This window comes from Homarus americanus, unplaced genomic scaffold (assembly GCF_018991925.1).
Source record: "Homarus americanus isolate GMGI-L3 unplaced genomic scaffold, GMGI_Hamer_2.0 scaffold40248, whole genome shotgun sequence".
NCBI lineage: Eukaryota > Metazoa > Arthropoda > Malacostraca > Decapoda > Nephropidae > Homarus > Homarus americanus.
In genome coordinates this window covers 10,983,478-11,004,518 of record NW_024712526.1, presented here as the reverse complement: position 1 = coordinate 11,004,518, position 21,041 = coordinate 10,983,478, and the positions used below count along the sequence as shown (strand labels likewise).

Sequence of the window (21,041 nt, the reverse complement as noted above, 5' to 3'; positions counted from 1 at the left end):
AAGTTATGGAAGGTAAAGTGATGACACAGTGTATGGGAGTTTCTTTCTAAGATTATTAAGTTCTTATAAAGATTGTAATGTAATCTCTTTTTGCTTCTTCAGTGATTTCTCAGGTCTGGCATCAACTGTTCCGTACTTCCATGTGAGTGACGACTGCCGAGTGCTGTCGCCAGATGGTCTCCACCTCATTGTCTGTGTTCATGGCCTTGATGGCAACTCTGCTGATCTCAGGCTCATTAAAACCTATCTTGAGATAGGCTTGCCCGGAGCTAATCTCGATTTTCTAATGTCAGAGCGAAATCAAGTGAGTTCTTGGCTAATGCTTTACAGTTCATCATGGTTCTTGAGTCATACTACTGGAAATATATATTTTGGTGTGTTTTTCTTTTTGCTGTTCAGGTTCGTAGTGATTATTGAATAAGTATTTAGTAGATATTACATAGAATATATTATTTATATTCATTTTGTCATCCACAGGGGGATACGTTCTCAAATTTTGAAACTCTGACTGAGCGTTTAGTATCTGAAATTTTGTATCACATTGAAGCTTATAACCTGAACCCTAAGCGCATTTCATTTGTGGGTCACTCCCTGGGCAACATTATCATCCGAGGGGCAGTGTCACACCCACACATGAAGCCCTTCCTGCCAAGACTTCACACATTCCTCTCCTTGTCTGGACCGCACCTCGGCACTCTATACAACAACAGTGGACTCGTTAATATGGGTGAGTGACTGTAACTGCACTAATGTCATCCAGTGTTGTAAGTAGTCATTCAACAGCACTGCAATATTGTTAAGTTTGATGGAACTCAGGAGGCGTTTGTGACAAGTAGTGTTGACATTGATGAGAACTTAAACTGATGGAATATTGCAGATGTAGAAAGGTCAGTGTAATAATAGTCACAGAGTTAAGAAGCTGACAAGTGATAATGAAGATAAACTCATATGAAGTTAACACATGATGTACAGACTTAACTAATACACTACAGTACAGTACATAGACACAAACTCAATACGCTGAGTCTAATTATTTTTACTAATAATCTCACTGTGACTGCTAATTTAGGTATCTCCATCTTTTATTCAGGGAGACTTAATATTGGATATAAAATCAATAAATAATACAGGATTTAGGTCAAGTCAAGTCAAGTCAGGTTAGGTTATAAGACTAGATAAAGGTATATGATTAACGTGAACCTCAATGTGTTTCTCTCAGGGATGTGGTTTATGCAGAAATGGAAGAAGTCAGGATCGTTACTACAGTTGTCTCTGAAGGATCGTGTGGACATCCGCCAGACTTTCATGTACAGACTCTCTCAGGTGGTGAACACTTAGAGTTCGTTCTTGATGAGTGTGTGTGTGTGCATGTGTGCGTGCGTGCGTGTGTGCTTGTGCTCATAATTAACTTCTATCTAATGATCGTTGTGTCCCGGCAGCGGTCGCAACTTCACCACTTCCGTAACGTTTTGCTGTGTGGGTCGTCACAGGACAGATACGTTCCTCTGCATTCTGCTAGGATTGAGCTCTGCCGACAAGCCATCAAAGACGCCTCTGTTATGGGTAAGACGACGTTGGGGGACGTTTAACCTGAACACACATTATGACGACTTTTCTTTGTTTTGATTTAAGGGTCAGATATTGTAAGTTTTTTAATTCACTCTTTACTGACTCTCCACTAATAGTAATGATGATGACTTAATGATAAAGTACCATACAGTATCATTTCAGGAAAGTTAATTTTATTTGTCTATATTTAACGTTACCTCTTGTGTTAGAATTAGATAAAAAAAAGTGCATCAGAACCTGTGGTAGAGTATCTTTGTGTAGTGCTCCTCAGGTCAGGAGTAAACTAACTTTCTCTGGAGACATTATGCTTATCCACCTGCATGAGGCACTCTGGTGGGGCACAGGTGAGGGATGGACGTCAGTAAGTAATAAAGTATCCTCAATATAAAATCACACAGGTGAGAGATTGTGAATGGTTAATGGCTGTACAATAGGGAACTTATCACAGTGATCTTATGCCTGTTGATACATACATACATACATACCTAATGCTTTTGTTCAAGAAATTAAGTAAAATTCTGGAGGTCATTAAAGAGTTTCATATACAGATCTGTCCTTGACTTTTAGGCTGAGTTTGATAAATATTTACTCATGTTCAATAACCTGATATGAAATTTGGTGTGTCTACATCTTTATACTGTAGTGATAACTTGGCTGTGTTCTGTAGTCTACATCTATTGACATAAGTAACAAGGGGTAAACATCACATTCAATAATTTCCTGAATGTGTGTATGTTATATAATGATTTATATTTTCAACATATAATTACTGTTTACATTTTTAGGTTCTGCGTACCGAGAGATGGTGTCTAATTTACTGCAACCGATCATCAGCTCTCCGTCTGTGACCCTTGTTCGGTATGACATCCACCACGCTCTGCCCTCAACTGCCAACTCACTCATTGGCAGAGCTGCTCACATAGCTGTCCTCGATTCAGAACTGTTTATCGAGAAGTTTCTATTAGTAACGGGACTGAAATACTTCAAGTAATGGTAGCTTTGTATGTAGCATTTCAGGTATTGATATTTTCTATTTAGTGAAGTAAGCCATGAGGGCAACTTTGATATGTATGAAGTGTGTAAAAAATGTAAATATGGAGTTTTACATAAGTATCCACTGAAAGTTAATTCCTTGTACCTGGATAACACTGTTTAACATCCTTGCGAGTTTACCAAGGATACACACGGCAACAACTGAAAGTTTATTATCGGGGAAATGTGGTGAACTTTAGATAAATTGGCAGCTACAGAGAACTATAAAGACTACAGCACGCTGTTACCGGAACAGAATTTAGCCACTAATAATTATTATTTGCAAAACAAAATTGCAATAAAGTTGATATGTATATATTCTCTGTATCTAAATTACTTGTAATAAATAAGACATTTTGTTGGGTTACTAGGACTTGTGTAAATATTTTTGAAAGCTTGCTGTTCCATACTTTGCCAGTGAATTATTCCTAAAGACATTACATAATGGTAGATTTATAATTTATATCAAGAGAGTGTGTTTATAAGTCAGTGTCTTATATGTTTTCAATGGGTTCATACCTTTTACTAAATAATGACAAATGATAAATGGAGAAGATTTTTGCCCCATAAGCTGCCACCTCAACTCTTTAGCATTATATTTGTTAGCCACCAAGTATCACAGGCTGGGAGTCGCCCACACAGGAGAGTCAGCTCAAGTGCCAGAATTTGGGCAATTTCATGACTATATTTCTCTATATCTGTGTGATTACTTCATGTCTTAAGCCTTGTTTTTTGTTTGTCTCTAGTTCAGTCTCTTTCTAATTTAATGATTCATTGCCTGTCTGTTACATCACACACAGTTTAGTTCCCATGTTTTGCTGCTCCTACAAGTGTTTTCTCCCTGCATGTTGTCCCCTTTTTACTAAATCTAAATGTTCATGACAAGTGTTTTGGTTACCACAGTTTGCTTACCATATGACTGTTCACTGTCGACAAAATTGTTCCCCGGGTTAATTGAAGTTACAGTCGCTTACAAGATACACGTTGATGTCTGTCCCTCATTTGTTAAATATGGAGTTCTTCATAAGATAAACGTTGCTGACTCTGGTTTTTTCAATTTACAGTTGTTCGTTACTCGTGTACGTGTTGGTGAGCCTGGTTTGCCGAACTTACCCGTTTCATATGTTTGTGTTGGTGTCACTAGTGCAGTATATTGAATATAAAGTTTTCTTCACTACCTGCATGTTGGTGCCCAAAATTGTGGAACTAAGAGGCTTGATCTTCCTTTATATTGATACAGTACCCCTTGTTTCCTCATCAAAGTATATAAAAATTAGAGTATTGTAACTTTTCTAATATTAAAATTGAAGAGACGTACAGTAAGGCGAGACGGTGACCAGGTTAATGTCCGACAGACTTTGTTTATGTGCTAGGTCTCCGGGGCCACACAGTCAGAGCACGTATGAGAGGAAAAGATGTTTTGTTAGGCTATTCAGTTAAAGCAATTGTACGGGTTTGTGAAGTGTGTACTGTATTTGTGACTGAGGGTAAATTGTGACTGCCTTAAAATCATAGTGAAGAGTTGAATGAATATGTTGTGTGTAAGTGAGATTCATTATTGAGGTACAAATTACAGACTATTGGGATGTCTTCTGGATAATGTCATCAAGAATAAATGAAGAGATGATGGGCTCATTCTGTTGTGTGATGCTTGTTGAAGGTAAAGTGTCCATCGCTCTAAAAAGTATCTTTATAATTTTGTGTGAGAAAATATAACATAACCCTACCAAAACAACAGGAATCATGGTGTTCATTTTTAAATTTATTGGATCCTTCCATAAAGATACTTTTTAGATTGTGTGTACGTGTGTTGAGTGGATGCATTTAAGATAATTACATTATTTTTTCCTGTGCTTAAGATGGATTAATAACTGGTAAATGTTGGTGTACAATATGACACAACCAATACACAGAGGAAGAAGTAAGAAGACATCTGCACAACAGCTTAATGGAGGTAAGTCATTGTTGATGTAAGGAAGGCTGTAAAGACTGTGATACAGCTGCTGTGGTTGATGTTGTCTCACCACAGTAAATGATGAGGAACGGAGTAATGGAAGATAATATATTTCAACTGATGATTAAACACCCTAATACTAACCTAACCTAACATAACATAACCCAATATTACCCTATATAATCTAACCTAACGTAACATAACTTAACTTAACCTAATCTCCAATAACTCAACCTAACCTAATACCCCGAGGTAGTGTTAAGGTGTTTATAATCATCGGGAGAAATAAGCTGGAGTGTCTAATATTCAGGTGAACATTATTTTGTTCTCAACTATGATAAATGTTGTGGACGTGGAGACACTGGTACGGTATCACCATTATATTGATGACAGCGGTGGCCGTCTAAATTATCTTGTTATTGATGTAGATTCTTGAGAGAAAACACAGACCTGTAGTCACACCCGTTTACCGAGATTAATATTTAGTTGTTTTTTGATACTTGATGCTGAGGAAGGTTGTAAAGATTGCATTGATTAAAAGTTGCTTTGTCTTGCATCATTTACAGGTTCAGATGAGATATACAAGATATATATTTGATGAGAGATTTACAGATGATTAATTTGCTATTGTTCTTCAAGGTCATGGTCAGATGTGTAGAATGTATAATATAATAGTTTGGTAAAGATTTGAGGCAGTCTGGTGTAATGTTGACAGGAGGAGGCCAGGGGGTCGTAGTTCCAATTGGCCAAGTTCATAGTAGGCCCTAACATAACCATTAGCACTTAGCCCCATTTATAATGGCAAGGTTTGGTTAGGTTGGGGGATATAAGAACTAGTGCTTATTTGACTAATCATTAGATACAAGAGACATAACAGTTTGGTCACTGATTCTAACTGTATTTTTTTGCAGTTAATTGATCACTGTTGATGATTACATTCAATACAGAGTACTGTATGTACACATTCATTATCTAGGTTGTTTTATGTATAATGTGTTTGCAGAAAAATATATTTTGTATTTAATAAGTTTGACTATTCTTTTATCTATTTAACTTATATATGTATATATTGTAAATTATTAATATTTTTTTCTTATTTTCCTTATAAGGTTTAGTGTGTGGAGTTGAACCTATGGAAGTGGGGATTAATAATGTTAATGTACTGGAACACACACACACTATTATGTCTCCTTGTGTTAAATTTATTTCCTTCCAGAATCGAGAAACCGAAACTTGTGTTGTTTATCTGGTACATCAGAGTGTCCATCCTGAGTGCAGTGACTAATTGTGGTACAGATTGAAGACTGGACAGTAGAACATTATTGTTAATTTATCAACGGGTCATATTTTCTGTGTCCACATACCCTGACGACCTCTCTAGCGAGTGGGCGTCATCCTCCTCTCCTCAAGTAAAACTAAACTCTTATGTACATGTTGAATTTTCCTCTTTTTAATGTGCTTTTGGATACTGTATATAAACTAACAATGCTTTTTTTTTCCTTTCCCTAATACTGTATATAGTAAGTCCTCTCCTGCCTTGCTCCAGGTTACTCTCCATCAAACACAGAGTCTTCCTTCACTTAAGTTCATCCTCTCCTTCTAATTACTGTACTCTGATGATCCCATAAAGCTCCTACAGTAGTACTCTTCTTTCATCTATACTTGTTCTGTTGCTTCCTGGATGTCTATTGTCATCTTCTTCACTTCCACTTCTTCCATCATCCTAAACTTCTGTCTCACTCTTGGCCTTCCTTTCTCCCTCCTGCCGTATACCTCAGCTTTGTATACACTGTTTTTATCAGCCTTCTATGCCCCCCACACTGTCAAAATGTCTATACCACCTTGGCAAACCCTCATCAACTCCTTGCCGTGACTGCTATCTCTATTATTTTCACATCACTGGCTAATATTTGTGTTTATTATCGTTTGCATCTTATTCAACCTTCATTATGCCCTTGAACATGTTATTCGTCCTGCTTCTGATTAATTTCTTCCTCTTGTGCTCCAGTGTCGATGCTTCACACCCATATACAGTAGTAATCTCACCTCTCTAATTGCACTATATACCCTAAATTATCCTTTGCCTGCTCTAAGGTAGTACTGTACAGTATATGTAACCTGAACTGATCTGGATTGTTGCGCACACACACTATTGTACTATAGCCTGACTCAACCTGATTCATCTAACCTAATTTTTAAACCTAATAAACCTTGACACTAAGCTTAAATATTTCTTATAACTGGTGTTTTACTGTTCCTTCAGCTGCACACGTGTCCTCTGTCCCCCCCCCCCACCATGATACAGTACAGTACCTGGTTGTTGTTTAGTTTAACTTTGTAAGTAGCATCCAAAAGCATGTAAAAAAGATGATGATTTATTACCAGCATGAAGTGATACTCTGTACAGTATAGCTTAACTAAACACCAACTTTAAATCCAATTTGATGTGTGTGCACTATGGAAGATTATGTCAACTAGATTAAAGAGTTTGAGTTTCATGTTTTAGAAAAGTATCAACTGTCTTAACAATTCCTTATATCAAACTTGTAATCCTAAATTTCTGATTCAATGAAGAGAGCCGATGTAACTCACTTGGTATTACGGAGGATAAAAGTGGTAGAGGTAAAATAGGAAGTGACTTGAAAAGGTTAAACATTGCTGGGTGTTTCTATGATGGTGAGGCTGCCAACAAGAATGAATGACAGTGAATGTAGAGGAGTCAGTCCATGTTACCCTGACTCCATCTACTCCACACCTTGGCAAGAAAGACCATACAGTACTAGAGTCATCATCAGTGTTTTATAGTAGTAATTTGTGATGAAGTGAAGAAGTTATGATTATTTGCTATGAGAAATATTGAATAAAATTTTAGATATAAAGTATTGAAATTATGAAAAGATATTGACAGTATTTTGTTAATATAGAAGTGTTTGAGAGCAGAAATAAATAGATAACACTATAAGGAGGTCTTCAGATGGTGACACATCCCTCTGCCCTATAGCTGGATGGGTTCACTGGAGAGTTACAACCTCTGTGTTGATCTTACGGAATTGGAGGGATGATGCGAGAGGAACCTTCTTGGCAATTCATCCATCCATTTGTACCAAGTTGTGTAAATCGCCGTAGAAAATTGGCAGATGATTTTATAGTCATGATTACTGACAGACAGACATGACTATACCCATACTCGCCAAATGCTTGATCCCTAACAGTCGGGGGAATAAAAATGAGAAGTAGAAGTTTCCACAGTACATTATGGGTGACAGGCAGCAAGTTGGGGTTAATGTGAAGACATGAAAAATGGAAAATTAAAATGCCGTCACAAGAAGAACTCACTGTTACATGGTATGTGTCATCTACAGTTGTGTAGGTTGACAACACCACGAAGTTGATGCAGTACAGCAGAGTGACCAGTGTGTGTGTGTGTGTGCACCATAAAAATATAACCCCACCAGTACTCCAGACCTGGGGATCAAACTCTCACCTCCTGGGACGTGACAGTAGTGCGTTATTGTGCCACATAAGGAGCAGCTCCTCCCTGGCCCACAGTTATAGTAACCAGAGCCACATGTTGTTCACCTTTATGGTCATGATTGTATTACCTCAGGTGAGCCACCAACAGTTTTGTGTTAAATGACCCAGAGTGACATTAAGGCAGAGTTAACAAGTCGTAGAGGACCTTGAGCAAGTTATAATAAGGTTTTTTGTCGATAAAGATGGTTAATAATACTGTACTTTATTAAGAGTTTGATAAAAGGTTGCCAATCAGCAAGTATTGTATTGTCAGGATATAACTACAACTGATATGAATACTGTATTTGAATGCTAACTTATCCCATATATACAGTACAGTATACCATGTTATCTCTGGGATGTGAGAGTTAATATATAAAATCTTACCTAATCATTTCAGCCACTGACTATCTTCACACCTTTAAATGTTGCTTGATGTGAGGCAGCACCTGAAATATTTATACAAGAAATTTCTGCACAGTTGGACATAAGGTTAGCTTTCCCATAGAGTTGGTAATACTGTATGAGTGAAATTGAACATAATGATGTGCTTTGTGAAGGTACAGATGCTATAAAAAAAATAGCTCTCGCGTCACAGATGTTTCTTTGCACACCCGAGTCCAAATTCATCCTCCCACCTAGATCCCCTCCTTATGTGGTCATCTCAGTTCTAAGAGGAGTTGACCGAGTATAAAATATTGTACTTTGTCTGATTTTCACAACATCCGTAATATGGAGATCCCACTCAAAAATGTATAACGAGTGTGAGCTATGATACTGCTAACAACACTGTGAAGACTTCTTTCCATGTGATGTGAGTTTGGTTCCTTGGCAGGGAGGGTTAGAGGGATGTTATTTTCTCTCACATACACAGAGCTGATCAGTGTGAGAAATATGCTATTCTACTTTGGTAATAAAGTCATGAGGTGTTGTGTAAAGGTTGGCATCTGTGGTCTTCATTAAGAAGTTTAGTCAAAAGTACATCCTAACACTTCATTTTAAATAATGTATCGGTAATATATATCTCAGAGATGTATATAACAGAGGGAGAGGCTTATATTTAACCAACTGTTATACATCTTCATTTGCTTAAACTATTACTGAAAGTTAATGGAAGAGACTCGGCTAGAAGTGTGGGAACAGGTGTGACTACGGATATCGGTGAATTTGACCTTATCGTAAATAGTCTCATAGTGACACCACAGCCGCCTTCATCATTGTCTCAGTCATATTAGTGACACCTGGTAGTTATGTCTTCTTGTCTTTCACAGTGTTTGTTGGGAGAGAGAGACAGTAAGCCAAAGTCTTATTATTTGCAGGATTTAGCTTTTAAAGGTTGAATCTTCAAAAGCTTTAAATTTGTTAAATGAATATGTTATCAGAGGAGTGAGGAGAAGTGTGAGTGACTAGGAAGAAGAGTGTGTTTGAGTGGGAATATGAATACTGTATGTTCGAATGAGAAGAGTGGTGTCTATGTGAGCAGGAGGCGTGTAAGTGAGAGTAGGGGAGAGTGAGAAGGAGGTGTATAAATGGAGGAGTGTGTGGGAGTTGGGGGAGAAGTGAGAGGGAGGTGTATAAGTGGAGGAGTGTCTATGTGTGTTTGAGCAGCAGGAGGAGTACTACTCTGTTGGTGTGGGGTCAGTACACAGCAGTGAGTTAGACAGTACCGCAAAAGATATATTTCACGGACATAATAGTATGAAGGACTAGGCTGAGATATATGGTGTAATTCTTTCTATGGTGGGAAAGATTTAGCTGATATAGGCAGATAGATAGACCTACTTACCCATGCCTACCTCACATCCTTCACTAGAAAGAGAGAAATTTTATCAAAGGGTCGTATTAGGGGTTCATAAGGCAGCACATTTATACTTCTTCACAACACACTTGAGTATTTGTGTAAGTTTTAAGCTCAAAGATTCAGAGTCGGCATGTCATTAATATTTTGACTCAAAGACGCACAATAATATGATTTAAAGACTCGTACACACACTATAAATGTCTTCTTTACACACACACACACACTTACTTAAAAAAAAACACCTCGTGCCAAGTTTGAACTCTTAATGTGGCCGCTTGATCACTGTTCGTTCCTCCACTCGTGTTTTTCTCATTACTGTAATGGTGCTAATGATAAATGTATAAAATTTTTGTGTGCAGAAGCATTTCCAGATGTTAATCTTTGTACAGGTAAAATGTTTAACCAGAGGACAGGTGACATTAGTTCTGGGGATGACAAAGTATACAGTACAGCCAATTCATATTCTTATTCATTACCTGTACCAATCATACGAGTCTGACGGGATATATGTGTTACTGTGTGGAAGTGGTGTCATCACATTTTCACTCTCAAAACACTTACTTTCTTTATTAAATAACCTAACTGAACCTCTAACCAAACTTAACCTAACCAGAACTTACCTCTCACTTAATCTAATCTTACTTTACCTAATCTCAAACCAAACCTTACCTCTAGCCCTATCCTTAATTTACTTAACCTCATGCTATCTTACCTTACCTTTAATTCATCTTGTGTGAACATTGAACAGTTTTCATTATTCAACCTGTTAACACAATCAGTGTCATGTATTAGATTGTCATAACTGTTCTAACTAACTAAAGTGACTTGTCAGTTTATGAACAAGTTCATTTCAATGTGTTGTGGAAGCATAAGCAGTTGTGAATACAGTATGTTATGTTCATACTTTGTATAATAAACATTTTGGTAACAATACTGTTTGCAAGAATTGTTAATACCAAAGATAAAATTATATACTCCGCTTCAATCTTTGATATTTTACTATTCTCTAGAGTATTTAGGCTTAATGTTGTAGAATGTTGAAATATATACAGTATATATAAACAAGAGTTAGGACGAATTGCTCAAGTTTAACGGAGGCATGTTTGATCTAGTACATCTTATAGTTCAAAACAAACCAAGCTTTCTCAAAAATGAGGTGTATTATATGAATAAACTATTACAATACTTATTCAGGACAGGATTTTGAATATAAATAATTAAAATATGCCAAATGTTTTTACAGTATCCGTATTTAGAGATATAGTTTGATTTTTAAATTCCCATTGGTTTACAGTACAGTATAGAGACATATTACTACAAATACTTCATCAGTTTTGGGGAGACTTCTGCATGGGCCACCCTGTGTTGATGTGTGAGGCAGCGTACTAAATAGGGAATTTTAAGTTAATATTTTTATACCTTGTCATATAGGAATGACTATTAAACTTGTGTGAATTTCAGTTTCAAAATGATTTTCCTTTACATCCTGTCTAATCCAATCTAGACCTGTCCCCATGCACTTACCTGGGTTTGTTCAATGCTTCTTCATAGCAGAAACTGAAAACTCAAGGACTTTTTTATATGGTTGTGATTGTGTCCTCCACCAGCTCTATGTATACTATACGTTGCACAGTGAAGTAATGAACTACCCTTCATAGAGTCACCTTGTGTCACCTTAATACATAATATAGATGCTCATCATTCTTACTCTGGTCAAGTAGTACTTTGGCAGAACTAAGACTTTATGTACATAGTCAAACATATAAAGGTAATTGACATTCTTCATCATTATTGTATAGTACGAGTGTAACAGATATCACCCAGACCATCACATCACAGTTTATTGGTGGTACTTCCTGGTTGCTCCCACCATAGAATTTGTGTTTCATAATTTTCATATATCCCTTGATGGTGTACTGAGCCTTGATAATGGCCTGGAGCCTCAGAGAGAAGAGAAATGGTTGGCTTTTGTCAAGTTCAACATTGGTTTTGTCAGTTTTTTGCTGAATGTGGGTACATGAAATTCCTTGTGTTATTTGTAGACCTTTATAAAATAATAAATTATGTACAAAACCAAATAAAATTACACAAGTGTTGGTGGTACAGATAATCCATCATCTATACTATAACATTATACAGTATATTCCATCTCTGAGTGCACTGTGTTTATGGCCTGTTTGTACTGTACTGGTGAGTGTTGATTCATTCAGTCAGGTTCTGGTTCTGTGGCTGGTCATCCAGTTCTCATTTTATGACGTCAAAGAGTTTTGACATCCAGCTATTAATACATGGCTTTCTCACCTGTGTTAGGTAAGGCCCAAGTACAGTGTAATAAGATGTGGCAGGTCTTTACAAATTTTTATGCTCCACCGAAGTACTGTACTCGAGACCCTCACCAGCAGTTAATACCTGTACCTTTAGTTCATTTGACTTACCTGTTTCTTATTTGTCTGTCATCCAGTGGGGAAAAATGTTGGGATGGCACAGAAACCATTATTTGGGTAGTTAAAATGTTTCTTTTGATCTTACAGACTACAGTGTTTTGTACTATCACTTGTTGTCTTCCTCTTGCACTCTCCTGATTGAATTTTTGTTTTGATTAAGTCTTCTTAAACTTCTTGTATACGGTAAATAGGTGAATCATCCTTGTTGGACGAACAACTTGTCTTCCAGTGTTCTAGTACAGTACAGATCAATTTTGAATTTTTGTTGTACAATATTTGGTGCTGTTACCACAAAGCTCATGCTACCTCAGTAAAGAAAATGTTTAAAGCATAAAACACTTTCCTCCAACATTGGTGTTTATCTGAATATGGAAACCATTTTTGTGCCCAGAAGAACTAATGATACAAACTTATGTCCGTTTACACTCGTAAAGAAACAAATTCACAATAATGATAATGATCTTAGGACAGGTGCTGGGTAAAAGGGTTCATGTCACAAGTCAACCCACAATTAAAGTACAAACCTTGAGTAATCTTTCTATAAATTAGTTTTGGGCAATACAGGAACAAAATACTTACAATGCTTTATATCGATCCTTTTCCCACTTAATGCAGGGTGACCAGAAACATGAGAAAGTGCACACAACACACATTCTTCTCCCTTCATTTACTCTGCTGTGGTCCTGTACTCTTCTTCCACAACATGGCCATAAATCCGGTTTATCCCTTTTGCTAGCTAAATATTAACTCTTAAATGGCGGCTAGTATTGATCTAAGTTAGCTGTAGGGATGGTGGCCATCATCTGTGGAAGTTTCATTTTCCTTGCTCTCCATTTTTTGCATAAATTGGGGTGGGGGGCTATTTTCAGTTGGGTTTTACACACTTCCTTTTTCATGTTGATTTTCAACATTGTTCAGTATTTCAAGTATTTTTTGAGAGATCTTTGAGAAATACAAACTGTATGAGAAATAAGTTTTACCTGGTCTATGAGCAACTTTGAACAGGATAACACAGTATAAAGGAGTGATCCTCTAGAATCTCTGTAACTTTACCTAATTACTAAAGCACTATTTGCCTGTCTGGTACCTGAAGTAACCCTTGTATTAATGAATTTACCATTTCTTAGTAAGTTCACATGATGGCCATGAAAGTCACAAAATTTTATTTATGAATATTTGAAAAATATTTTTATGACTTCACATGACCTGGATCAACGTTACACAATAACACATTCTCTTAAAGTGTATTAGAGTACAAGATGAAATAGAAAGAGATTAAAAAACTAACTTGGGAGTTCTTAGACAAAAACTGGACAAGGTCGTAACTCTGTTAAATATAGTGGGGAAAAGGCTTTTTATTGAACTCAATGCCATACAGGGGGTCCCCGACTTACGAACACCTTCCGATACGAACAAAGTCCCATAAGGTCAGTTATTTTAAGGATCCGACATAGGTACAACTGGTTCATGGTATTAACTTACGAGAACTAGTTTACGAGGCAGAGTGGCTCCTGGGTAGTGATGCGTCATCCAGCCACGCGCCTTGAGGGAACGTCAGTACGCTTTCCCCTCACTTCAAACCTGATGCAAATGATAGTAGTGCACCCAAGAAAAGGAAAACAATTACAATGGATGTGAAAGTTGATGTAATTATACTTTGTGAAAAAAGCAAAACTCCCTCAGTCATTGGTAAAGTGTTGGGCTTCAGTCGATATAAGGTCGGAACATTTTTGAAAGACTAATAGAAAAATCTTGAATATGTAAAAAGGATCTACACCAATGCACTCAACTGTGATAATAAAACAAAGAAGTGGATTGGTAATTGAAATGGAAAGATTGTTAGCAATTTGGGTGGAAGATCAAGATCAACGGGTTTTGCCTTTTAAGTCTAGTCTTGATTCAGGAAAAAGCGAGAAGCTTGCATGCTGACTTGAAGGCTAAACATGGTGGTGAAAGTGATGGGGAAGATTTTGTTGCTAGTTTGGCCTGGTTTAACTGGTTCAAGGTAAGGGTAAATGTTTGGAAAAAAACACTGCCCACAGTTGTTCACAATTCCAGGGCTTTGAAAATGATGTTGGGGAAGTGACACAGACAGTGGTAAACCTTGGGAACCAACTCCAGCTTGATATTCATGAGGATGATGTCACACAGTTGCTTGAGTCTCATGCTGTAGAATTAAGCAGTGAGGACCTGATTGAACTGGAGAAGCAAATTTTTTCAGAGGATGTAGAGGGAGCTGAAACTCCAGAACCAAAGGGATTCATTACAAAAGAAATGGCAGTTGGTTTCAGGCTTATTGAAGAAGGATTGTTTAAATTTAAACAGCAAGATACCGACACAGCAAGATTCACCAAGATTCATAGAGGTATTACTGAATATCTACGATGCTACAGGGAGATTTATGATGAAAAGAAGAAACTTTCAGTTCAACCATCCCAATAAAGTCTGTCACTTCTACAAATGCCCATCTCTATCTGGAAGCCAGTCCCAGGTTTCAATGTAAGTGTTAAACTTAAATTATTAAGTTTCCTTTGCTGTATTTTGTCATTCAATTTCTTTTTCTCTCTTAAATTAAGTGATTCGAGATACAGTATATAAAGGACGTAGGGTATGTGTTCCGACTTACGTACATTTCTGACTTAAGAACATCCTCAGGAACGGAACTCATGAGTAACCCGGGGACCCCCTGTATAGATAATTATGATGTGCATCATATCACATTGAATTTCATTATCATCTACACAACCTTTCTCAAGTGAATAAACAGATGTAAAAATTTACTGACACAAACAAACCAGTAACCATATATGATTCCCACAATGTGGTGGGGACATAGGAAGATTGACTGAAGGGGAGGGGACAGATTGGCTTTAAAATTCTACCTAAAACAATGAAAATTACAGATATTGTACGGTATACTGTTCAAGGAAATGTTAGAAAGATTACAGTTGTATTAGATAGGAGTTGTTTCTTTTGGCTGTTTGATGATTAATGCTGACCATTCTTAGTCTCAGGCCAGCCTGCCAGTAGCAAGCTCATCTCTTATTTTCGTTATCTTTTAAAATTCCCGTCTGTCTTCAGCACAGTAAATTCGTTACACCTCAGTTCTTCAGCCCTTTATTCTGAATTTGTTTATAATATACAACAAAGGTCGGTACTGAAGACTGCTGTCGGTTGTGTGAATTGCTCTCTTACAAAAGAAGTATTAATATTTTCATAGTCTTTTTACAGTACAATATACTACACAAATTGTACAGCATGGTGTAGAGAGAAGAGCAGTTTTGTAGAATGGCACATTTCTGTTTCCAAACCATGCTGTATCAGGTAAAATTGTGGCCCAACCTATTAGAACTCAGGTTAGGTTAGATTAGTCTCACATTCTCCCCCCATACGCTGCTCTCAGGTGACCATAAGTTGACAGAGGTAGGGTAGTCTGTGGTTCCCTGGCTGCACACAAGACACATCTGGGTGGTGGAGGACAAAGTAATAACTGTAATAGACGGTTTCTGAGGAGGCCACCGAGAATGTTGTATCCACAAATCTTAGGTGAAATATGTAATCATAAGGTCATGCTTGGATGAAAGATGTCCTTGAAAACTGTTTTCTTCACCAAGGTTTTTTTTTGTAGATACTGATGTTTGATATAAATGGATTTCATCATTCATTGTTGTTAATGGAAAAAAAGGCTTGTAGGTTTTCTAAGCCATTGTATACAGTTGTATTTCAATTTCTTCAAAACTATTAATTTTCTTCAAGATATTTAGAAATTTTTGTTGGTACTGATGTTCAAAATAAGTTACCTGTATTTCAATCATGTTTTTATATAAACAAAATTACTAGTTTTCTCTTGTTATACCATTACCCAGGGTTGATCATATATAGGTGCCACATGATGCAAGTTCAGTGTGCTTCAATTCAGTATAATCATCAAACAAGTTTATAATGCCTCAGTAAGTGTCAGTGTAATCTTGTATGGCGATTTTACTGATTAAAACTGAACTGAAATGAAATTGCATCATGTTTCTTACCAGGTGACTTACAAGAGACATTAGTGTAATAAACTATTTGGTTATCTTGTGTAACACTCACAGGTAATATACAAGATGCTGCTCTTACTTATATCAGTGAGAATAATTCATACAGGAACAACTTGTAGTGTTACTGTAGCTGTTATACTGTGGATTTAAAATTGACTAAATATAAATTGAGGATAACTGGATTTATTTTAGTATCTTGTGAAGTTTGGTACACCTCTTCTACCTCATTTAGTTGGGAAAATTGTGAGGTTGGTAGAAAAATTGATAACCTCAAGAAATGTAATCTGTCTTCCTTTCATCACTCATCATTGCACTAGTAATTATTAAGTGAAATGTGTTATACAATATACAGATATCCTCTACCGATACTGTATCCTCTACCCTGTAAGGTTACACGCACTGTGAAATCTAATACTGTTGAGATTAGAATCTAATGCTTATTAATAACAGGATAATATAGAGAGACAAAGAGCTTCAACATAATAAATATAAATAAATTGAGCTACATTAAACTAGGTAATTCACTGGTACTGTAGTTTGTTTAGGAGCCACTGATGCTGGAGAGTTGACCTTCATCCCGAGACATTGTCGATAAGACATGTTGGTTATCGACCACTTAACTTTTGGGAGACCCTAAGCTAGCTACCCCTTGTCCTCCCAGCACGTGACACCTCATCAGTGGAAAACTAAGGTCAGGTTTCTCAAAAGTTTGTATGTTGGATTTTCCTCTTAACTGGAGATGTAAGAATGCACCTTAACTGGAACTCTGGAGCCACAGCACAAAAAAATAATGTTCAAAATAGCATCAACACCACACTGATTACCTATCTTGAAGCCAGTTAGGAGCCAAACTGATGTACAGATTTTTTTTTAACTCTTGACTCTGATCACTGGATGCTTATACTGACCTCTATGCTTGATGTTTTCCAGTCTTGGTCTTCCTACTTTCCTGTTAATGATTTTCTTTACCATCTTTTATTCATCTCTCTATTCACCGTTAATTTCTTCTCACTGTATTTGGACGTTTAGTTCATTTATCTCTCTTACTCTCGTCTTTTCTGATAATTTATATAAATGAACATTTTGTTAAGTTTAGATTGACTGACTATAACACCTTACCCATAAAGAGCCCAGTTTTTATACCTTATCATCATAAATATATGTATAAAATAAGATTCTCTTTCGTGTCATAACAGTGAGATGTTTCCCTCATTTATTGTAGGATCTCTTCACTTCACATGTTAACTGCTGTACATTTATGCAGAATATATTTTTAGATACCTTTGCTTAAGCTTAAACCATTTACTGGAGAATGATAGTGAGAAAATTGAGCACAAAATGAAGTGTTCAACTAGTCTGAAGGTTGATGATGAAACATTTTAACTGAATTGTGATGGAAATTTATCTCATCAATGAATTTTTTTTATATTAGTATGTATTTGTCCCTCTAACCTTGCCTTTATTTCATCTTTTTACCATTGTTTCCCACATGAGACCACACCTGTTCCACCTGAAGTTGAGAAGTGAGGATGAGTGTTTAGTTTCATACCAGTAGACCGCTCCTTATATGGATCAGTCCCCTTCATTACCACAGGGCTGAGCTATAGTACACCACTTTATTACAGTCTGTGGTGACCAAGGGGTTAATGGAGTAAATAAGAAGTACTGTACATGTATTTGTCACTTTGATAGATATGGTCTTGGATGTAAATGACCATATGAGGCATACATACCTTAATTTAGACAGGTTCACACCATGAATTTGTGTAAAATTTTAAAACCAAAGGCTCTCTATAGAAGCACAGTGTTTGATCCTGTTGCTGAGCATGAGTGTGACAGGATAATGAGCCATACAAGTAAAGGATTATAAATGTTCTTCAGGTATAGAGAGAACCTTTTCTGTCATCACTTAAAAATTTTGGCAACAATTTCTGTGTGAATTAAAGTGTGACAGCAAATTTGGTATGTTTAAAATCTGTACTGTACTATACCAAGTTTTCTGAGCATTGTTCGTAGGAGACAATTGTTAAGGAATTAACATTTTGGGAGAGTCTTGTTGGTGTACTAGGGTATGTTGTAAAGTAAACACGGTATCACAGTGACACGGGATAAAAAAATGCAATGTTGTCATTTCTAATATATGATTCATGTCCAACCATTACTGTAGTGCATCATATCCCAACCACGACTCATCTTGTAAGTGATACATTAAGAATTTCTCATTTTACTCATACAGTACACGGGTAAAGTGTATCCATGTTCTTCATTAAACACACAGCTGTATTAAGTCTGGAGAATTAATGTTGCCAAACTATAATATAACTGCAGTACTGTACAGTACATTACAGATATTTGCATATTAATTTGATTTTAAGACATACAGTATTGTATTTATTACTGTACAGTACAGTACTTCAGTTACATAAAAGCCTCCTGCTGCAGAGGCATTGGAACCATTAGTACAACATGGACTTATCTAGGCATGGTTTATTTTATTTACAATAAATATACTGTATTGGTTTGTTTGGCATCTTGACTTATCAGTCATCTCTTAAAATTTACACTACTTTACCAATGACATTTATTGCAGTACTGTACAGTATTTAGGAAAACATATAATTTTCATTACAGGTACAGGTAGTATTGTACTGTAATATTAATGGAGCATTCCGTAGTCAGATATGATAAAAGTGAAAAATTTAATGAAAGAGGATGAGTGAAGAGATATCACGTATATACAGTATTGTACCTTAACAAATGTACAGTACAGGAGTAGATATATATAAGTGTCACACACTTGTGTTGGTCATCAAGCTCAGAAGGTGTCAGGTGGCACAGTTGTTGAGGTGCGGTCCATCAGTAACCACTCCTCCATTATTCTTTTTATCAAACTAAATGTCTGGTATGAAATTGGGTCTCATCTGTATCTTTCAATTTACCGGTAATAGCGCAGTATTAAAGCTGAAAGCCTACTTCACTTATATTGTACAGTATATTAAATAATTTAACTTTTATTTCATGAAATGCATTCCAAAAATTCTACTTTAATGTTCAGAGTCAGTAGGATTTTATGCTTATTAAATATGAGATCTGGATGTGTTGTGAGAAGCAACATTATGATCAGGAGTTATGTGTAAAATTCTCAGCTACACCTGTAATGAATCACAAAAACTAAAGTTCTTTTATTGTGCAAATTATCTAAATCTTAAAATGCATTTGTGCAAAAATTTAATGTTTCAAAAAAAACTGGTCATAGTCAACTTATACTACAGGAATCCTTTGTCAAGCCTTTCAGTACTTTAGTGTGCACAAACAGCTCCACCAGTCAATAACACTTCATAGCTTTTAGTCTTCACTTGCATTACTTTTAAGCTTATTGGGTCTTTGGTAATGGAAGGGGATCAAGTGTTTAGTGACCCCGGCTTTTAGATGAGACTTGCATGATTTTCACTGTTTTATGGGGAAATGTAATTTTTTATTCAGTATAAAAGACTATGGAAGGAAATGAATAACTTTGCAGCTTATAATGTCCTTAATACTGTAGTGTGTAACTGAAGATTTCTTGAGTATGGTATTTCTATTAACTTTTAATCCTTATATTACTGTAAAGATTTGATACTGTACTGTATTTCTTTCCTGTCAACAATCAATCATCAGTGTCATGTGATCTGAGGAATAATTATACTATATTACCATTTGTGTGGGTTTTTAGCATCAGGTTAACTGTCACGAGCACCGCTGTACACCTTTTAAGTTTCTTGATCACATGTACAGTATATTTGAGTGTATATTTTTTTTTTTTACCAAACTCCAAATATCGGACTCTTTATAATGTGACATAAACCATAGTTTTATGTACTGTATTTATTCTTTAATCACTGCCAATTGGCAATGTAGTAGAGATCAAAACTAACTTTAAAAAGATAATTTACTATAATGGTACCGAGGGAGAACAAGCCTCTTCATTTTGTAAAATTTGTAAAACTGACGAGTTGCAGTGTAAGGGACCATATGAATGGACATGATCAAGTGACTCATGTGGTGTGGCTCTCAAGACAGTGTTTACAGGTTATTTATCTAATGGAGGTTTGTTACCTTGTCACTGATCACATTCTACTACTTGTTGACTGGCTCCAACATGTACTTCACATCTCACGGACATATGTGAACCTCAATGATAATCTGGGTGATAAGTTCCATTTGCACGTATGGTTTGTGTTTTATGTGTTAGTGCAGAATATTCAGGCACACTACACTCCTGTCAAGAAGATCTCAAGCTTCTCACCAAACCAGGATTTCTTAAGATCACCGGAGTGTTTTTAAGGTTTTGGATATTTTATTGTGTATACTGTAATTAAAGCCACTAAGTTGAATTACTCAGCACAAGCACATGATAGTCACAAGTTCCCAGGTAGACATGTGACGGCATCATGTGGGTGTACAAAATGTCTAGTCATACACTCCCTGCAATAATGTGAAAATATAAAACCTGTGGTGCGACCCAAAGGACCTGTAGTTTAGACTTTGAGTGGCAGCTTGTACATCCCCCTGAGAGATGAGGGTTCACCCTACTTAATGTCTCTCCCTCAAATTTCACTCAGATTGTGATATTCACAATAAAGTTTCCTATTGAATATCCTTTTATTCTCCTTTCCATATATAATAGGTTTCATTAGGAGCTGCTTAATACA

General features: G+C 36.4%; 1 protein-coding gene across 1 annotated transcript in view; it reads left to right on the top strand.

The window, feature by feature from the left end:
* The window catches only part of LOC121863670 (protein FAM135A-like), a 75,655-nt gene extending 54,671 nt beyond the window's left edge, over positions 1 to 20,984 (top strand). The window contains 5 exon segments of the mRNA XM_042362422.1: positions 103 to 304; positions 478 to 727; positions 1,220 to 1,323; positions 1,440 to 1,563; positions 2,355 to 20,984. Coding sequence (XP_042218356.1) covers positions 103 to 304; positions 478 to 727; positions 1,220 to 1,323; positions 1,440 to 1,563; positions 2,355 to 2,560 — 886 coding nt within the window. The 3' untranslated portion in view covers positions 2,561 to 20,984.
* The last annotated feature ends 57 nt before the right edge of the window (positions 20,985 to 21,041 follow it).